We start from the raw sequence: 16192 nt of genomic DNA, 5'->3' as shown, positions 1-16192 counted from the left end.
GTTATTAATTTTGTATTTGGATAGTGTGCAGTAAATAAATGTACAGAGGCCACCCAGAGAGGAAAAACTGATGATTCAAGGGTGGAGGGAAAATAGAGTGAATATAGCTATTTGTTCAATTCATCTCACACATCCTGTGTAAGGAGTTAAATTGGCATACTGTGGGAATAACAGCATAGGATCATGCAATTACAGACTACATCATCACTCCCCCACACTTAAGGGGTGAATTACAGTTTTACAGGGAATCATTACAGTGTATCTTAATTTCACCGACATACTACTTAGTTACAGATTTTTCTTCTCAGAGCAAACAATCCTGTCCTCAGCCCTCTGAATTTTATCATATAGGTTTATCCTAAACATACATGGATCAACAGGTTGGAAACAAGATGTCCCAGAGGACATGCAATATGCCTGCCATCAGTAGGTTTCCACCAACTTTGCCACAAGAAGAAGGTGAAGACTTAGCAATTAGAGATTCAGTTTCCCAGCAGGTGTGATCCCAACAGCTTCAGGCTGGAGAAGGCTGATCTCTGCTTCCTCAGCCTCTGCCACTTTCAGGCTACTCACACAGCAAAGTCTCACCCCACTTAATCTCTAGTGGACAATGAATGAAGAACCAATGAAACTTTAGATGAGCTTTGGCTGCATGAAGAGAAAAAGGCCACATGCAAAAAGTTCCCTTCACCTGTTGCAGCTCCAGATTAAACATATAAAAATACGTATACACAAGAAATAATTAATCTGGATTTACAGAGGTGTTACAACATCAGGCCTTCAAAATACACAGCTTAACTCTAGGTATTAGTTCTACCTTTCTGTAATCACATGCCATTCTTTAGAAGAATTTTCCAAAGCTACTTACCCCTTTATTGGCAGCAATGCAGCATTCTGCTATTCTCAGCCACAGACGAGGGTTTGAGTGATAAACCTGGACTGCCTCAATCAGGCATTCAAAGGCAGCTAGGGGCCTCCCAATATGCAAGAGCTGAATGCCACAGTTATAGAGTAACTCATATCGTTTGTTAGTCAGTAGTGTACACATGGGTCTCCCTGAAAATTTTTTACCTGCAGAAAAGGATTATATCATATTGGATGCGCAACTCAAGACAGCACAAAACTCTAAGAAGAAGAGGGAAGCTGTGAGAAACACCCCAAAGCTACCAAAAGCCTCTCTTATTGCTGAAATCCACTAGCCTCCCTCTGTAAATTTCTTTCATACCAAAACTGATTTCAAAGACAAATGAATTGTATTCTTAATGAAGACTGAAGTACATTAAATGCAAACCTGATACGTTCCTTATAATACAAGTTAAGTGCTATACAATAGTACTGAATCCCAGATTTGTGAGAATACACATATCTACACACATTCCAGAGAACAGAGATTCCAGAAGAAAACCACTTTGCTGTTAACAAGTATAAAACACTTTCTGTATTCACATTAATACCTAAGGCTACACTTGGGTCCAGGGGTGAAACAGGAAAAAACAATAAAATGCCTGATAGTGAATATACTTTAGAGAACACAAGGAATGAAAACAATTATAACTTCATCATGAAATTATGAAGACTGAGTGATGAGGCCCTCTATAGTCAGATAGGAGAGGTCTCACATTCACAAGCCCTAGTCCTGTTCTCTGGGACAACACAGGAGGGCATAAACAATCCAGGAGATTTTTGAATGTGTTTATGAAAACTTCCTTCTCCAAATGTTGAAGGAGCCAATGAGGATAGACCCTATACTGGACCTCGTTCTCACCAACAATGAGGGGCTTGTTGGGACTGTGAAATAGTGGAGTTAAAGATCCTTAGAACAGTAGGAAGTATGCACAGCAAGCTTACTACACTGGCTTGACTTCAGGCAAATAGACTTTGGCATCTTCGGGGATGTGATCAGTACAATACCATGGGACAAAGCCCTGAATGGAAGAGAAGCCCAAGAAAGCTGATTAATATTCAAGGATCACCTCTCCCAAGCTCAGGAGTGATGCATCCCAATAAAGCAGCTAGGCAGAAATGCCTCAAAAATGCTCCTGAACAAGGAGCTCCTGGACAAATTCAAATACAAAAAGAAAGCCGACAAAGGGTGGAAGCAAGGACCAGTAACCTGGGAGGAAAACAGAGAAACCAGGGACCAGGCTGGAAAGATAAAGCCCTGACAGGATTAAATCTGAATAGGGACATCTAGGGCAACAACAAAATCTTCTATAGATACGTTGGTGATAAAAGGAAAACTAGGGAAAGTGTGAGTCCCCTGCACAAAGAAACAGGAGACCTGGTTACCCAGAATATGGAGAAGGCATCCTTCATGTCCTGATGATTCTACACATTGTCAGCAGGACTATAAATAACCTATGCAAAATAGGTCACAAAAACTTTTTTGTCATACCTCCCTAACTGATGGACAAAGTCTATAAAAAAGGGAGAAGTAATTGTTCCAGCACCATGGTACATCAAGAAGAACAAAAAAATAAAGATTATATTTAATCATCATCATGTATTTCTGGCAACATCAACTACATCCTTACATTAGGTTATCATCAAAATTCTCACCCCTTTTACCCTGCCCTCCACAAAGAGATGGAAGGGGAATTTTGCTGATAATTACTCAAACCTCTCTATTTCCTAGACTTGCCAACCCCTTTTCCACCATCTGTTTTAATCTCTTGCTTACCTGGATCCGAGCTGCCCGTTCCCAGTTGTGCACATGCATTATCATTTTCTTGCAAGGCTTTTTTAAAGTAAAAAATTCCTAAATTGTGCTTTCCCATTGCAAAGTGGATGCAACCAAGATTGTTCCAGAACATACACCTTAAGCATTCACCTAAGAGCACAAGAAAAGAGCATTTGCAGAAAGTGAAAGTTGTTGCCAAGCCCACAAAATGCTCCAACCACTTTCTCATGGGTCAACATATTATGGCAGTCTACTAAACATGTTTTTCAGTGAGATGTTCATAGATGACGGTGTTATATCCAATCTGACATACACATATATTTATGCCAGCCAAACCATATAAGCAGGAAATTCACTCTTCTTCCTAAATATACGTTCAGGTAACACTGTGAGATGTTTTTTCTAAATAATAAAGGACAAAAAAATTAAACTTTTCACTTACCTGCTGGTGACTAAAGTTTTACAGAGTTAACACGGATAATAAAGGCAAAAGAAAAAAAAAAACCCACCCTAAAAATCCAAATAATCAGACCATTAGCAAATTAAATAGACATTATTTTAGTCATAGCCTAGGAAGACTAATAAGTGAACATTATACTGTGCAAAAAGGCTAATACAAAGAAGTTTTGTGATGGTAAAGTTTTCAAAAAATGTTAAATCATGAAGTGAACTTTAAGCATATAAACTGCCAGAGAGACCTCAATTCTAGGTCAAGTATGTTGCCTTATGGATTAAGAAACTCAATTATGAGCCTTGCAAATATAACACAGCTTCATAAATCCATTTTCATGGACAATCACAGCCTTCTGTAGAAGAATGTTCAATGACAATCACTACAGTGTTGTGTGAAAATACAAGAAGAAAGATTAAAAACATCTAGCATATAACTCATGACTTGCAGGGCTGACACTGTTAAGTGATCATTAATATCCTTAAAGCTGACATCAACAAATAAGTCCTATTATACTACACATTGAAATATCTGCAGGATGAAGGGTTTTTATTTTACCTGTTTTCATGAAGCCTGGATGTTCAGCAATGTTGGCACTGTTTAAAAGTTTGACAGCTTTACGGTAATTGCCTCTCAAATACTCGAAATTGCTTTTAAGAAATAGAGAAGGAGCTGACTGTGACGGAGAAAACAATAGTTAGTTATCTCGTGGTTGATGATTTCTACTGCTAGTGTTGTATCACTTCACAAACTTGCCTCTGCTGCCATTTAAAAATAAATAGGTTTAGGCCAGAATACTTTCAACAACTCTGTCATGAACTTTAGAGAACCCTGTCATGGAAATGGCTAAGGGCAAAGAATCTCTAACCTGCATTCTAATACCTTCCTCCTCACACTTCCCCTCCCTGCAGAGTTCCTCGTAGGCTGTAATCGTCCTAGTCTGCCAACACAGACCTCATGATCCAGAAGGTTTTCTGTTAAACTTGCTTTCCAGCAAGGCATAAGCCTCCAAAAAACGTCAACAAAAAGAAAAAATCAACCCCAAAAAATGCCCACATATCCCAGAACTAATGTTTTATAAACTGGTTTAAACTACCAATTACATCAAAGTTTGTAATATGCATAACATCTACAGTAAACTAAAATTTATTTCATTTCAATTATAAAGACTGCTAAACCTGTTTATTATATAGTGTTTCATGGTTATTTTGGCACCACAAGGCCTATTTTTTTAGCAACTGAAAACAGCACAAATAAGAAGATTCTACATTAATTTCATTTGCAAAGAGATTATAAACCCAACTGGCTACAGAAAGAATTACTTCAAAAATCCACCCTCAATAAGAACTTTTTTTGTAAAGAAGACTAGCAAAATCAGTTTTAAGATACAAAACACATCTAGATTTGGAAAACAGTCTTAAGAATACTTACATTTCCAGCTGTATTCATAACAGACTTGATCTCCCTTTTGCATGCTTTTAATGACTTCATCTGGATATAGGCTCTCACCTTATACTGTTAAAAAATTAAATTTGTTAAATAATATACACTAATTTCTGCAAATTTGCAAGACAAATTGTATCTAGCTATTCACTGCAGAATATTTTTTATACATCTTTAAAATACGTGGCAAAAAGCTATTCAAAAAATCTTCACAAAAAAGAAATTATATTCAGACTTTAAGCACCACATTTATAGGGTTTGTATCTACAATAAGCACATTTTGTTCAATGGCCAACAGCTGCTCCATATTCAAACACAGATATGAACACTTAAAATGACAAGCTAATTAAAAAAATCTAACATCTTAAACCCAGACATTTACCTACTACACTGAAAACACAAGTGAATGCTAATAGAGAGAAGCACCCTAACTCTTCACATTATTTTTCAACAGAACAGTACAGTGAAATAAAACCTCAGCTGATTTAGACTGTTGGAGGTTGAACAGACAAATTCAATGCAGCAAACTGCCATGTAAAGAAATTATTATAATACACAGGGAGTGAAATTGTGATGGTGGACAGGATGTTAGGCCAGTTTTTCCTGTACATGGATCTTACAAAAAGAATGACTAAGAAAAAAATATTTTTTTGTTTTACAAGGAGAGAGAAAGAATAATAATTTGGGCTAAACCAGTTTTGAAGGAGATGACGCTCATATTCAAAACCCTTGAAGTAATGTTCCTGTATAAATAACATGCAGACCCTTACCTGATGTATCTTAGATTTAGCAACTTCTATCAAAGCTCCACTTTCAGCTTTTTGATTCGAGGAATCTTTATTGGTATTATTACCTGACTGTCAAAAAAAAAAAAGAAGGAAGTGTTACTGTTAGTCACCTTTTAAATTCAGTTGACAGATTCACCTCACATGAAGAAAAATAAGTATTTAATAGTATTAATACAGTTCTGAGTATTTAATATCAAAATATACACATCCCACCAGAAACTAACCTGAGTTTAAGAATCAAAATCCATGAACCATACCAGCCTCTGAAAAGCTGAATTCTGTACTAACATTAGTGTTACACTACATTGCTCTGCAGTTAATTATTTTGCCTAGAAGGATGATGTGCATATTTCTAGAGTACCTCTTTAATACTTCCTTCAGTAGATTACTATAGACATCAAATGAGAATATTTTAAGTGTGATATCCCATCAATAGGAAAACACTGAAATGCCCTCTCTTCACTTCCAAGCCACCACTGATTTTCTTGATTTTTCCAAAAGGCACATGAAATATTTAATTTGAAAGTGTGCCTCATACTTTCAGATACTATATAAAAAAGATACTTCATTTCCCATCCTAAGCTGTGCAACTGCAGTTCCTCTGACACTAACTTCCCTTTCAAACTTAAGTCTCATATGGTGATATTCAAAGACAAGCAATATTTGACCCTCAAGACAACTGTTTTTCCAATGCAAGTCTCTGACTGAAGAATGACATTTTAGCTCCCTGGAGTTAGAGAAAAGGGTGAAAGAGAGGGAATAAACAGCTATTGTACACAATTAACTCAATTATTAACATATTTAAGCTGCTGTCTAAAGTTACAGGCGATCTAACATAGTCTTAAATGTCAAAGTCTTTTACGACACTAATTTTGGATTGAGCTAAAGCATACTTCTGATAAAAATTTAAAAGCATTTGTATGATTTTAAGCTTACCTCATTTTTTCCATTCTTGCTGTTATTGTTGCCCTGTGAAATCATTTTTTCCAGAACAGCGAGCAGATGCAAGGCTTTCTCAGCTTGGTAAGTTAACAGGTATAAGTCTACAAGCAAGAAGCACACAGCCTGGGCAAACTTCTCTTCTGTGAAAAGCAAAGAAGAAAAATTTGTTTTACAGTTCTAATACCAATCCCTCCAAACATGGATGGGAAAAAAAATTACTATAAAGTGCCATCTCTGCAACATTATGAGAAAAATCAATATATTACATAAGAAAAAATAATGCAGCCATGTCCAACCCAAAGCTAAGTACATACACTGAAAAGGAAGCTCACTTATTCAAATGGCATCAGCATAGAAGCACAGAGTAGGGACAGCTTAACAAGTATTTCATGTTCATAGATTCTGAAAACTGATCTAAGCAGATCAGCACCAAAGATGCAACATCCAAACAGACAGCGCCATATGCAGATGTGGAATCCCACAGAACTCACAAAGATTCTGTACAAACACATCTCTGCTTCGCTGACTTCACAGAGAAAGTCCCAGTTATGCATATTGAAAACTGGGAAGAATTCAAGCAGAAACACAACAGCATTTACTTAATTTACTGAGACCCACACACATACACCCTTCAGCCTGCTCACTTATAAAATTTAACAAGGATTATAAAACTACTTCATACAAGTATGGTAATTCTACTACACAAGGTATCATAGCTCATAAAAGCTGCAGACTTTGTATTCAGATATCAGCATATACAATTATGTATTACCTAATTAAGGTATTTAAAAATTAGTGTCCTGTAAAACAGACACCCACCTGTGAAGTTGCATGATGACTCAAAACATTAGATTTAAAATAATTTCATTAGCTTGTATATTATTTACACCTTCCCCCAAATTCATTTGTTGTCCTTGATATAAGTAAAACATATTCTTCATTCCAAACCCTACCTATTTTCTTAAAACTGTATTAGACAAATTACTTGTCTGATAGTGAAAAAGACTGAATTGTCTTTCTGTAGTTCTTGAATGGACAGGATTCTTCTTTCTGCCTACATACCAAAAGGCTCTATGAACTGGTACAGCTTCTCCCCAACAGATATAGCTTCAGTATACTGACGCAGATGGTACAGGATAACAGCTTGATTGTAGTACAGCATACTGTTCTCAACATCATCCAAACCATCCATTTCTTCAACAACTGAGTGAACCTGAAAAAATCCCACTCATTTCATTAAACTTTCAGTACCTATGATTTTAAAATACCAGGTATTTAAAAAAAAACCTCCAAAGCTATTAATTTCTTCAAAGGTAAATTATAACTTATTGACCTAATAAACTTCCTTGTTGTAATACATTAACACAGAAAAAAAAAAACATACAAAGAAATACAAAATTGTCAATTGAGTAGTAAAGTAATATTTTCACTTTTTTATCATTTCACAAATTATTCCACATTAAGGAACTTTCTACTTAAAGAACATAGCAGGTCCTTCTATTGTTATAATCTCAGATCAGTTTCAACAATAGTTAAAAGCACACCTACAAAAATTGTCCTACAAGATTAAACTGACTCAGATGTTTAAAAGTAATGTTACTTTCTTATTTTGTCAAATCTACAGGACAAGGGGAAGAAGTTTTACTCCTACTTCACAGAAAGATTCCACCATTATTAATAGTACTCAAAATCAAGTACCATGTCAATACAGTTGCATTACCTGGTTTTTCAGCTGGTTAAGGGTTTGTCTCAAATTGTCTGTGGTGGTCTGATTACTTTTACAGAACTCTGCAACAGCAGTATTCAAAGTTATTTTGTAGTCATCTTTGTTTATGTCTTGAAGGGTATTTAGGTGTTGTAAACAAGCATCATAATTTCCAGCCTGTAAATTGCACACAAACCAGAAGCATTTATTAGAAAATACAGTCTTTCCTTTATCAATACAAGTGAACTAAATGTGTAAACACATATTTCATTATTTATGCAGATTTACTGGATGAGAAGCAAGTCTAAATGTTGAAGCCATATCCAAACTTCAAAAATAATTTGGTGGAGTAAGGACAAATTAAGTAGCTGATTATTATCAACAGATCTTTCCATGGAAAGTGTTATTCTCATTTATTTTATTATATTAAGTTTCAAGACTGTTTCCTCAGTTTTCATAATATTTCCCCATTTCATGAACACTCAGCAGCTGCAGTTGCTTATACAAGTTCCAGCCAAACATTTTATGTTCAGTCTTCAGTTCATCTGAATATAATAGTGATTTACAATTTGATCTATGGAAGTTAGCTCATATTAAGAGCTCATGAGAGACTCAAAAAAGAAAGTGTCACTTTCACAGAATAGGGTTAAAAAACATTTTTACAAGCTTTAGCTGTTGGATGAAGTATTCAATCACCTAGGCATGCCTAAACAGAAGCTAGGAGCCAAGCATGATGCTCCACTGATGTGTGATTTAATGGAAAAATCCCTTTCTTTGATCACAGGAATAAACAAGGACTTCAGATTCATGCACCTCTGCCTGCTTTCAGTTTTGGTCTTTTCTGTGTTGGTACAGGAAGACTTCAGTGGCATCAAGGAATGTAAGAGAAACTCCTCAGTGTTTCTCCTCACTCATTAAGCCTAGATTATGCTTCACTTTCAACTGCAAAATTCCCACACAGGAATAATCACATTCACCTCTTCCATATCAGAATTACTTCCAGTGTGGTCAGACAGATAAGCAGATGCATTTCCATCTCTATCAATGGTTCACATCCAAAAACAAAGTTCTGGAGTACCACCTTCCACTCACTCCTCCTTTTCAGGTGCTCTTCCACAGAGCTTCTCCTGGACTGCTGAGTAACTTCATATTAAGGGCAGAATACAACAAAGAAGAGCTCTGGGGTCCTTCTGCTCTCCCCAAGAAAGTTGCCATTCTGCAGCTCCTTTCCATTGAACCATTCCAATTCCTTCAGTCTCCCAGGCAGGCACAATTATACAACATAGAGAGATGTAGCAGGACATTGACACATTTTCACAACTCTAAGTACCAACAGCATGGATTGCCTTCTGATTATGTACACAAACACAGGAACTTGCAACTCAACTGCTGGCATGCTCTTTAGCTGAGACAGTTCTCCCAGTGATTCTCCTCCTGTGCTCACACTTGGAGCTTCTCTTCAGTAGGAGCTTTGAGATCACAGCAACAAAGCTCCTACTCATGGCTGGACTAGAAACTTTGAACCTTTAAATGCTCAGGTTATTTTCTGATGTTTTTCATCAGCTAACAGTCCTTTATGCCACTCTACTAGATAGGATCTAGAATATAATACCAAATTTTATAGGAATTCTGTCAAGACTGAAAGTGGACATGTAATATAATAAAGCAGTATGGGAGGCAGTCCACAATGCTATCTGGGACTACTCAATAGCAAGAAACAGGCAAACAAGGCAGTAAATTAATTCTGCTCACATCTGTTGCCACCTTACTCCATGAACTCAGGGAATTCTTAAAGCAGGAAAAAACATGACAAGGTAAACCAAACACACTGGACCAGGATAAAAGTAAAATTGAAATCATTAGCAGATCAAAAGTATTTTAGGCATTTAGACGTGTGGGCAAGATGGAAAACAAATTACTCTCATGTGTCTTCAGTTCTTCATTTAATCAAATGCCACTGATTAAAATGTTATTGAAAAAGAGTAATTGAGCGTTCAAGAAGACATTAGTGAACAACACAGTGTAAAGAACCAACCATATGCACTTAATGTAACAAAATAAGTGAAACATAGAAGTACCAAGTGAAACACTGAAGCAAGAATCTCAAAGGAAAACACTTAAATTCTTCACTGACTAGTTTTACAAATTTAAAACTGAATTTAAAGCAAGGCATTTTGAAGACAGAGATACAATTGAAAGGAAAAGAAATTACACTTCCTGTCACACTACATAAAATTAGGAGACAATACAAAGAAAGAAATAAACTGAAAGACCTGGTACCTAAACTTTAACACAGAAGAAAAAAAATCTTCCAAGGAACATAAAACAAGTACTAGATATTGCCTGTAGGTGTTACTCATTCAGAAATATGTTTTAATGCAATGTGACAGGACATTATACAACATTTTTTGAGAAAGAATATAGCATGATGCTAAAACACAAGTGTTTGTTTCACTGCTGTTTTTTACATACATGAGGTTCCTTTAAATACTAACACATCATTTTTAGCTTGGTGTGATTAATTCTTCCAAGAGATCATGTGCTTCCAATGCTGATGCAGAACAGAAGCCTCATATTGCTTTTAAGGCTACTAAGTTTTGAGAATCAAGATTAAAAGTGCTCTTGTTCAAGTATTCTGTTCAGTCTTCTCACATCACAGCAGATAGAAAATGCATCTGCTGTCTTAATAACACGACTAGCACTATTTTGAACATCCTCTTAATGCATTTGCAGCTGTATTAAGAAAACTGGAAAAACAATTACATAAGCCCACTTAGCAGTAATGTGGTGACTTAGAAGTCTCAAAGTCTGACTTTGTCTTACCTGAAAAGCTTGTAATGCACTGCTTGACAATTCCTTTTCCTGGTCGGTAATCCCAGAAGTACCTGCTCCTTCATGTTTTTCAGTACCTTGATCTGTAAAAGTGAACAGAAGATTATAACAAAGCTTGCAAGTGTGATAACAGCTGTGCAGCTTAAAAACTTTGCTTCTTCCAGTTCTCAAGGTCCTCCTGCCAATACAAGTAATTTTCCAGATAACTGTAACAGTGTCCCTACTACACTATTTATATCCCAAGTTACATCTTCTACCACAATATATCAAGTTATTATATACTCCTAGTGAATTCCTCTCCATAAAATGTAAATTATGGTGCTCAATGGAATAACCAAAGTCTTGCAAGTTAACTTACAACCCATACATTTTAGATTTCTCTTTAAAACTACAACCATACACTAGGATTGTCTTATTTTGCTCAATAGCCAGCAGTGAAGGCCATACATCATGAAATGTACCACAGTAGATTAGATGAAAACCCACACAAAATCCTGTATAGTGCTTCCTAAACAGCAAGCAAATGATATTCTAGGGTGCAACAAAAACCACAGTAAACATTGGAACTTCCCCATAGCTCCCTACTTTGGAAGAATATCTCCCCAAATAAGAGGCTACACTTGAACCATCACTGTTAATAATCATTGACAGATCTAATATATTTTTAAAAAACCTCTCTATACTTTTGTATTCTTCAATATATTCCATCAAATGCTGTCTGGTGATTATATTGCAAGGCACAAGCATGTGCTGCCCGCTCACTTTTTCAGCCTCATTCCAAATCTTATAGATCTTCCTTTGAATCACCTCTCTTCCAACATGAGCAGGAGCAGTTTATTCTACATCTTCTTCACATTCTTTTCCTAGAATCTTCTCTAGTTCTACTATACCCTTTCCAGACTAAGACGAGAAAAACATGTAGAAATTATGATGGTACATTTATATAGCAATGTAACAAGGTTTTAACTGCCTTCAATTTTTTACACAGAATTCCTAATGTTTTATGTTTCAGTCACTATTGAGCATATTTTTCAGAAAGAAGTCTACTAAATCCTTTTGTCATCATGTAATTAAGAATTAGGTGAAGTTGCATTAAAAAGCAAAGTACACACATTCCATGTCAAAGAAGCTAAAAAAAAAACTCCACTAAGCCCTTCCTTGTGCTGAAAAACTACTGAGAAAAAAATTAAACAACCACACAATCACCACCCTGGAGAAAGTATTTCTAGGAGCACTAATTAATGTGCTAGAACATACAGAAATCACTTCATGTTTTTGAAGAAAAGACTTTATAAACCAGCAATGGTTTCTGCTTCTGCAGAAAAGTATTCCTTGAATTCACAGTGAAAGATTTGCTCTAAAACACGCTTTGCTATCTTAATAGACTATATAGGCTATGTAAACTCAATGCCTGCTTTCTCTTCCTTATAATTTGGAGATGTAATGCAAACTTCACTAATTTTGTTTTCACTTTGAACACATGAAAACACTTAGCTATGAGCTCCTCTGCAAAATGCATTCACCATCACCACCAATATATCTGGATCTTCTACTACTGACCATGAAAATTTACAAATATAGGACCAACAACAATCATAAGGGGCAGTCAAACTTCAGAAGATTAATCATATAATAGTCTCAGTAAGAACAAAACAGACTTAGTAATCTGTTAAGTTTGTGCCTGTTTCTGGAAAATAGTGAGAGTCCTTCCACCTGCAGTAACACTATTGCCCCCTGCAATTGAGCAAGAGTTGTAAACATTTGGTTGGGACTTTCATCCTGCATTAAGACATCAACAAAGTAGAGAATATAAAACCTCAACAAATCTTACACCAGCAAGAGTAACCCACTGTCATTTAGACAAAATTCAGGGTTCAGCAATTTCAACACTCCGGAGGGATGGATCCTCAAGGGCCTACACCTGCTATGAAATCTGACTGCATAATGCATTGATCAACACCATTTGCACTGCCTTGTCCTTCAAAAGGAAAGGCAAAAGAGAAATTTAAACCATAAAAAAGATCAGAACATTCTTGATGCGCCAAAAGCTTTCTACAGTGAAAGAGGAAAGGAACAAGAAGTGCCTCTGCTTCAACCTAAATACAGCATAGATCTGATTCCAGCTCTAAACCTTGTGATTATACAGATGAACTCTCCAAGCATCTTTAGAACAGCAGCAAATAGCAAATGCATCTTCCCTCAAACTTTCATGCTAACAGTGGCATTATCTGCTTTTCTTGCTCAGCATGCCTGTCAAATTATGCTGGTAAAGGTAACCACAGTGCAGAGCCTTGAGACTCTAAAACTTTTGAAGCTGGTAACACTCAATCTGATCAGATTCTTCACATATAGGTTTATCTAGCAGAGAGCCATCAACTACCAGCTACATTACCGATTACTGCCTTTGTATGCAGGTTTGTAAGAGCAGCATCTCAAAGGAAGTCTGAATTCTGAAGTAAAATGTCTTCAGTGAGGTGACAGATAAATCAAGAGATACTTGTCTAGGGTCTGCAATAAAAACTACACTTACATAGCTTGGTTAATGTAATTCCTAAGGAAAAATCAGGACAGGTCTTCAAATTTCACTGTCTCTGAACTTGTTGGTACATTAGAAAAACACAAACCCAAAACATAAAATGAAGCTGGGGACTACTTTAAGCAAAACCAGAGCTGTCTCTGTAATCCAAACTGCACCTACTAGCACTCAGTAAACAAAGCAGGTTTGTGAAACCTGAACTAGAAGCTTATCAAGAAAAAATTAAAATCCAGCTGATGTAGTTCACAGCATAACTTCTTCCTTTGAAAAAAGCTTGACAAACCACTTTGGCTACTCTGTACCCTTTATGTCCAAACGCATCTGAAACTTGTTAAAGGCCTAAAAGCCACTTCAGTCTAATGTGATACTGCCATTCTTGTTTAGACTGGGATCTACTGCTTCAGCTGATCTTTGCTATCAGAGATAGCAAAGAGGCTATCTCTGATAGCAGAGACTCCTCCAAGAGGAGTCACCTGAAATCTGGCTGGCACAAGATACTGAACAGAACCCACCAATTCCACTGAAGTGGCAGGGGTGGTGGGGAGGGAGTGCTCCTGTTCTCTCAGCTGCAAATGGCTATTCCAGTACTTGCAAATAAAACTGTTACTTCCATGTTCCTTGAAGCATTTGAAAATGAAAACAGGTAGGAAACTTGTTCCCTGGCAAAAGAAACAGCATGCCTTGCTCACTTGGGCCCCTGTGACCTTTGGCATTCTTGCAGAAGCACATGGTATAGGTAACACATGGCACACCAGTCATCTCCAATGTGCTCCCATCTGTACAGCAGTCACAATTATCAGCTGAAATCTCCAGAGCAGTGCAGATTCTCTACTTCACAAGTGAGAGAACTTGATTTATCTCTGTAATTTGTACTTAAGTATGGACCTGTTTGCTTAAATTTTCATTTGTCCAACTTTCATGGGTACAGACCAACTCTAAAACTAAAACTTGTGTAGGTTCATGATGAGGGGCAAAAGGGGCAACCTGGAACAGGATGTAAAAATCAACCACTCAGATTTTGATTTGGAGAGAGCTGCACTGTGTTGAAAGTTAAAGAATCAATCCAGGAACTATCTTCCTAGCTATAGTCCTGGGGCTGAGCAGCAGCAACACTATGTCACAGAGGCTGGTTTGTTTTGGGTAAGCAGGCAGCTGCTCCTGCTGGAGAAGGTACACCACAGCAGACAGCAGAACTTCAGGAAAACTGTCTCTATGAAAGGAGAACAAGGAAAAGTATGAGACTGCCACCTGAAACAGAAGATTGCTCTCCTCATGGGCTTACTGCCAGAATTTCATAAAAGCAACAAAAGTCACTTCTCCCACATACACATACCTGAAGACACCTGAGAGTGACTGCAATCATTATCCTTCTCATACCTGCTCTCCATTTCTCCAAGGACTGCTGTTGCTGAGCTCTCTTGTTCCTAAGCCCTGCAAATTACATCTTGCATGAACTCTGCTGTTGAACACCAGAGCATCTCTGGAAATATTTTTAACTTCCAAGCAGGCAGAGCAATAATCTCTTTCTTGAAAGGCGAGGAATCTATCACATGACTCTTGCTCCAAAAGAATTTTGAAGGCTATGAAGCCCAGCCAGTGTCCAGCCATTACAGGACAACAGTTTGTGGCACCAAGACTTACGTTTTAATTTTTGTATTAAGCCCTTCACTACCTGTATAGGTACAATAGGCTTCTTTGGTGCTGTGCTATAAAAAGCAAACATTTTTCAGTGTAAAGTTACCTAGAGCTCTCTGCTATAAACAAGTGCAGCATGCAGAATATCCTGCCATAGCTCACATCTTTGATTCATTTGGCACACACTTTTAAGAAAGTAAAACTGAAAAGTTCCTTCAACACTTCAAAGAACATCAACAAAAAAATATTAAAAACTTGATGCCAATTTTTCGCTTGTAGTTTAGCAGTCACTTATAGTTCTTACAAATAAACACATGACAGTTTAGTAAACATCACTCAGTGCACTATACTTATTTTCTCTGTAATTTTTTTCCAAAGACTGAGGCATTTCATATTTAGCATCTAGAGAAAAAAAGGCGTAAGGTGATTTTAAATAATACTCCCCCCAAATAAAAACAACTAGAAAAAAAAAAAAAAAGGTGACCAGAAACAAGACCGGAAGGAATGGCATGAAGCTGTGTCAGGGAGGTTTAGGTTGGATATTAGGAAAAGGTTCTTCATTCAGAGAGTGTTTGGGCACTGGAATGGGTTCCCCACTTGGCACAAGCCTGACAGAGCTCAAGAAGTGTGTGCAAAACACTTACAGGCATGGTGACTGTCTAAGAATCACATGGTGTGATTCTTAGAGATGTCCTGTGCATGGCCAGGAACTGGAATCTGTTAATCTTTATTGGTCTTCCAACTCAGGATATCCTACACTTCTATGAAGTAGACCTATACAATTCTATAAGTAAGTCTTTCCTCCACATCACCCTCTTCTTCATCCCCCCATGAGCTGACATCTGACGGAATGACCTTTCCTGCAATGAAGACTTCTTGCATGACAAGGAGTTGTATGGGAGACGGACGAGCAGTAGTTTATCAGTGTTACTGAGATTTATTCTGTCTACCAGAACACAGCTTATTTTTTAGTCTCGGTGATTTCCCTCTGCAGTGTCTTTTCAGGCCCGAGTTCAGAGGACGCACTCATCCCGTGAAACCAAAGCAGCATCCCTGAGAGAATCAGACTGAACTCCAGCGATTAAGCAGCACCACCAAGAGTTATAACCTCCCTCATACCTTCTGCATGCCCCAGTTTAACAAATTAACCCAGAAGCCCGACTTCTGTGGGGGTCATTAC

General features: G+C 37.2%; 1 protein-coding gene across 3 annotated transcripts in view; it reads right to left on the bottom strand.

The window, feature by feature from the left end:
• Positions 1-16192, bottom strand: part of CNOT10 (CCR4-NOT transcription complex subunit 10) — a 58581-nt gene that overhangs the window by 15663 nt on the left and 26726 nt on the right. For all 3 annotated transcript variants that reach the window (XM_085573242.1, XM_085573243.1, XM_021525879.3), the window contains 9 exons: positions 10833-10924; positions 8025-8186; positions 7367-7517; positions 6299-6444; positions 5345-5431; positions 4563-4646; positions 3690-3807; positions 2681-2830; positions 869-1071 (listed from right to left, as the gene is read on the bottom strand). In XM_085573242.1, coding sequence (XP_085429368.1) covers positions 869-1071; positions 2681-2830; positions 3690-3807; positions 4563-4646; positions 5345-5431; positions 6299-6444; positions 7367-7517; positions 8025-8186; positions 10833-10924 — 1193 coding nt within the window. The remainder of the gene's footprint in view (positions 1-868; positions 1072-2680; positions 2831-3689; positions 3808-4562; positions 4647-5344; positions 5432-6298; positions 6445-7366; positions 7518-8024; positions 8187-10832; positions 10925-16192) is intronic.

The sequence above is a fragment of the Lonchura striata genome, chromosome 2, assembly GCF_050655825.1.
Source record: "Lonchura striata isolate lonStrDom1 chromosome 2, ASM5065582v1, whole genome shotgun sequence".
Classification (NCBI taxonomy): Eukaryota; Metazoa; Chordata; class Aves; order Passeriformes; family Estrildidae; genus Lonchura; species Lonchura striata.
Note: the sequence above shows the minus strand (reverse complement) of the source record. Positions and strands in the feature narration are given on the sequence as shown.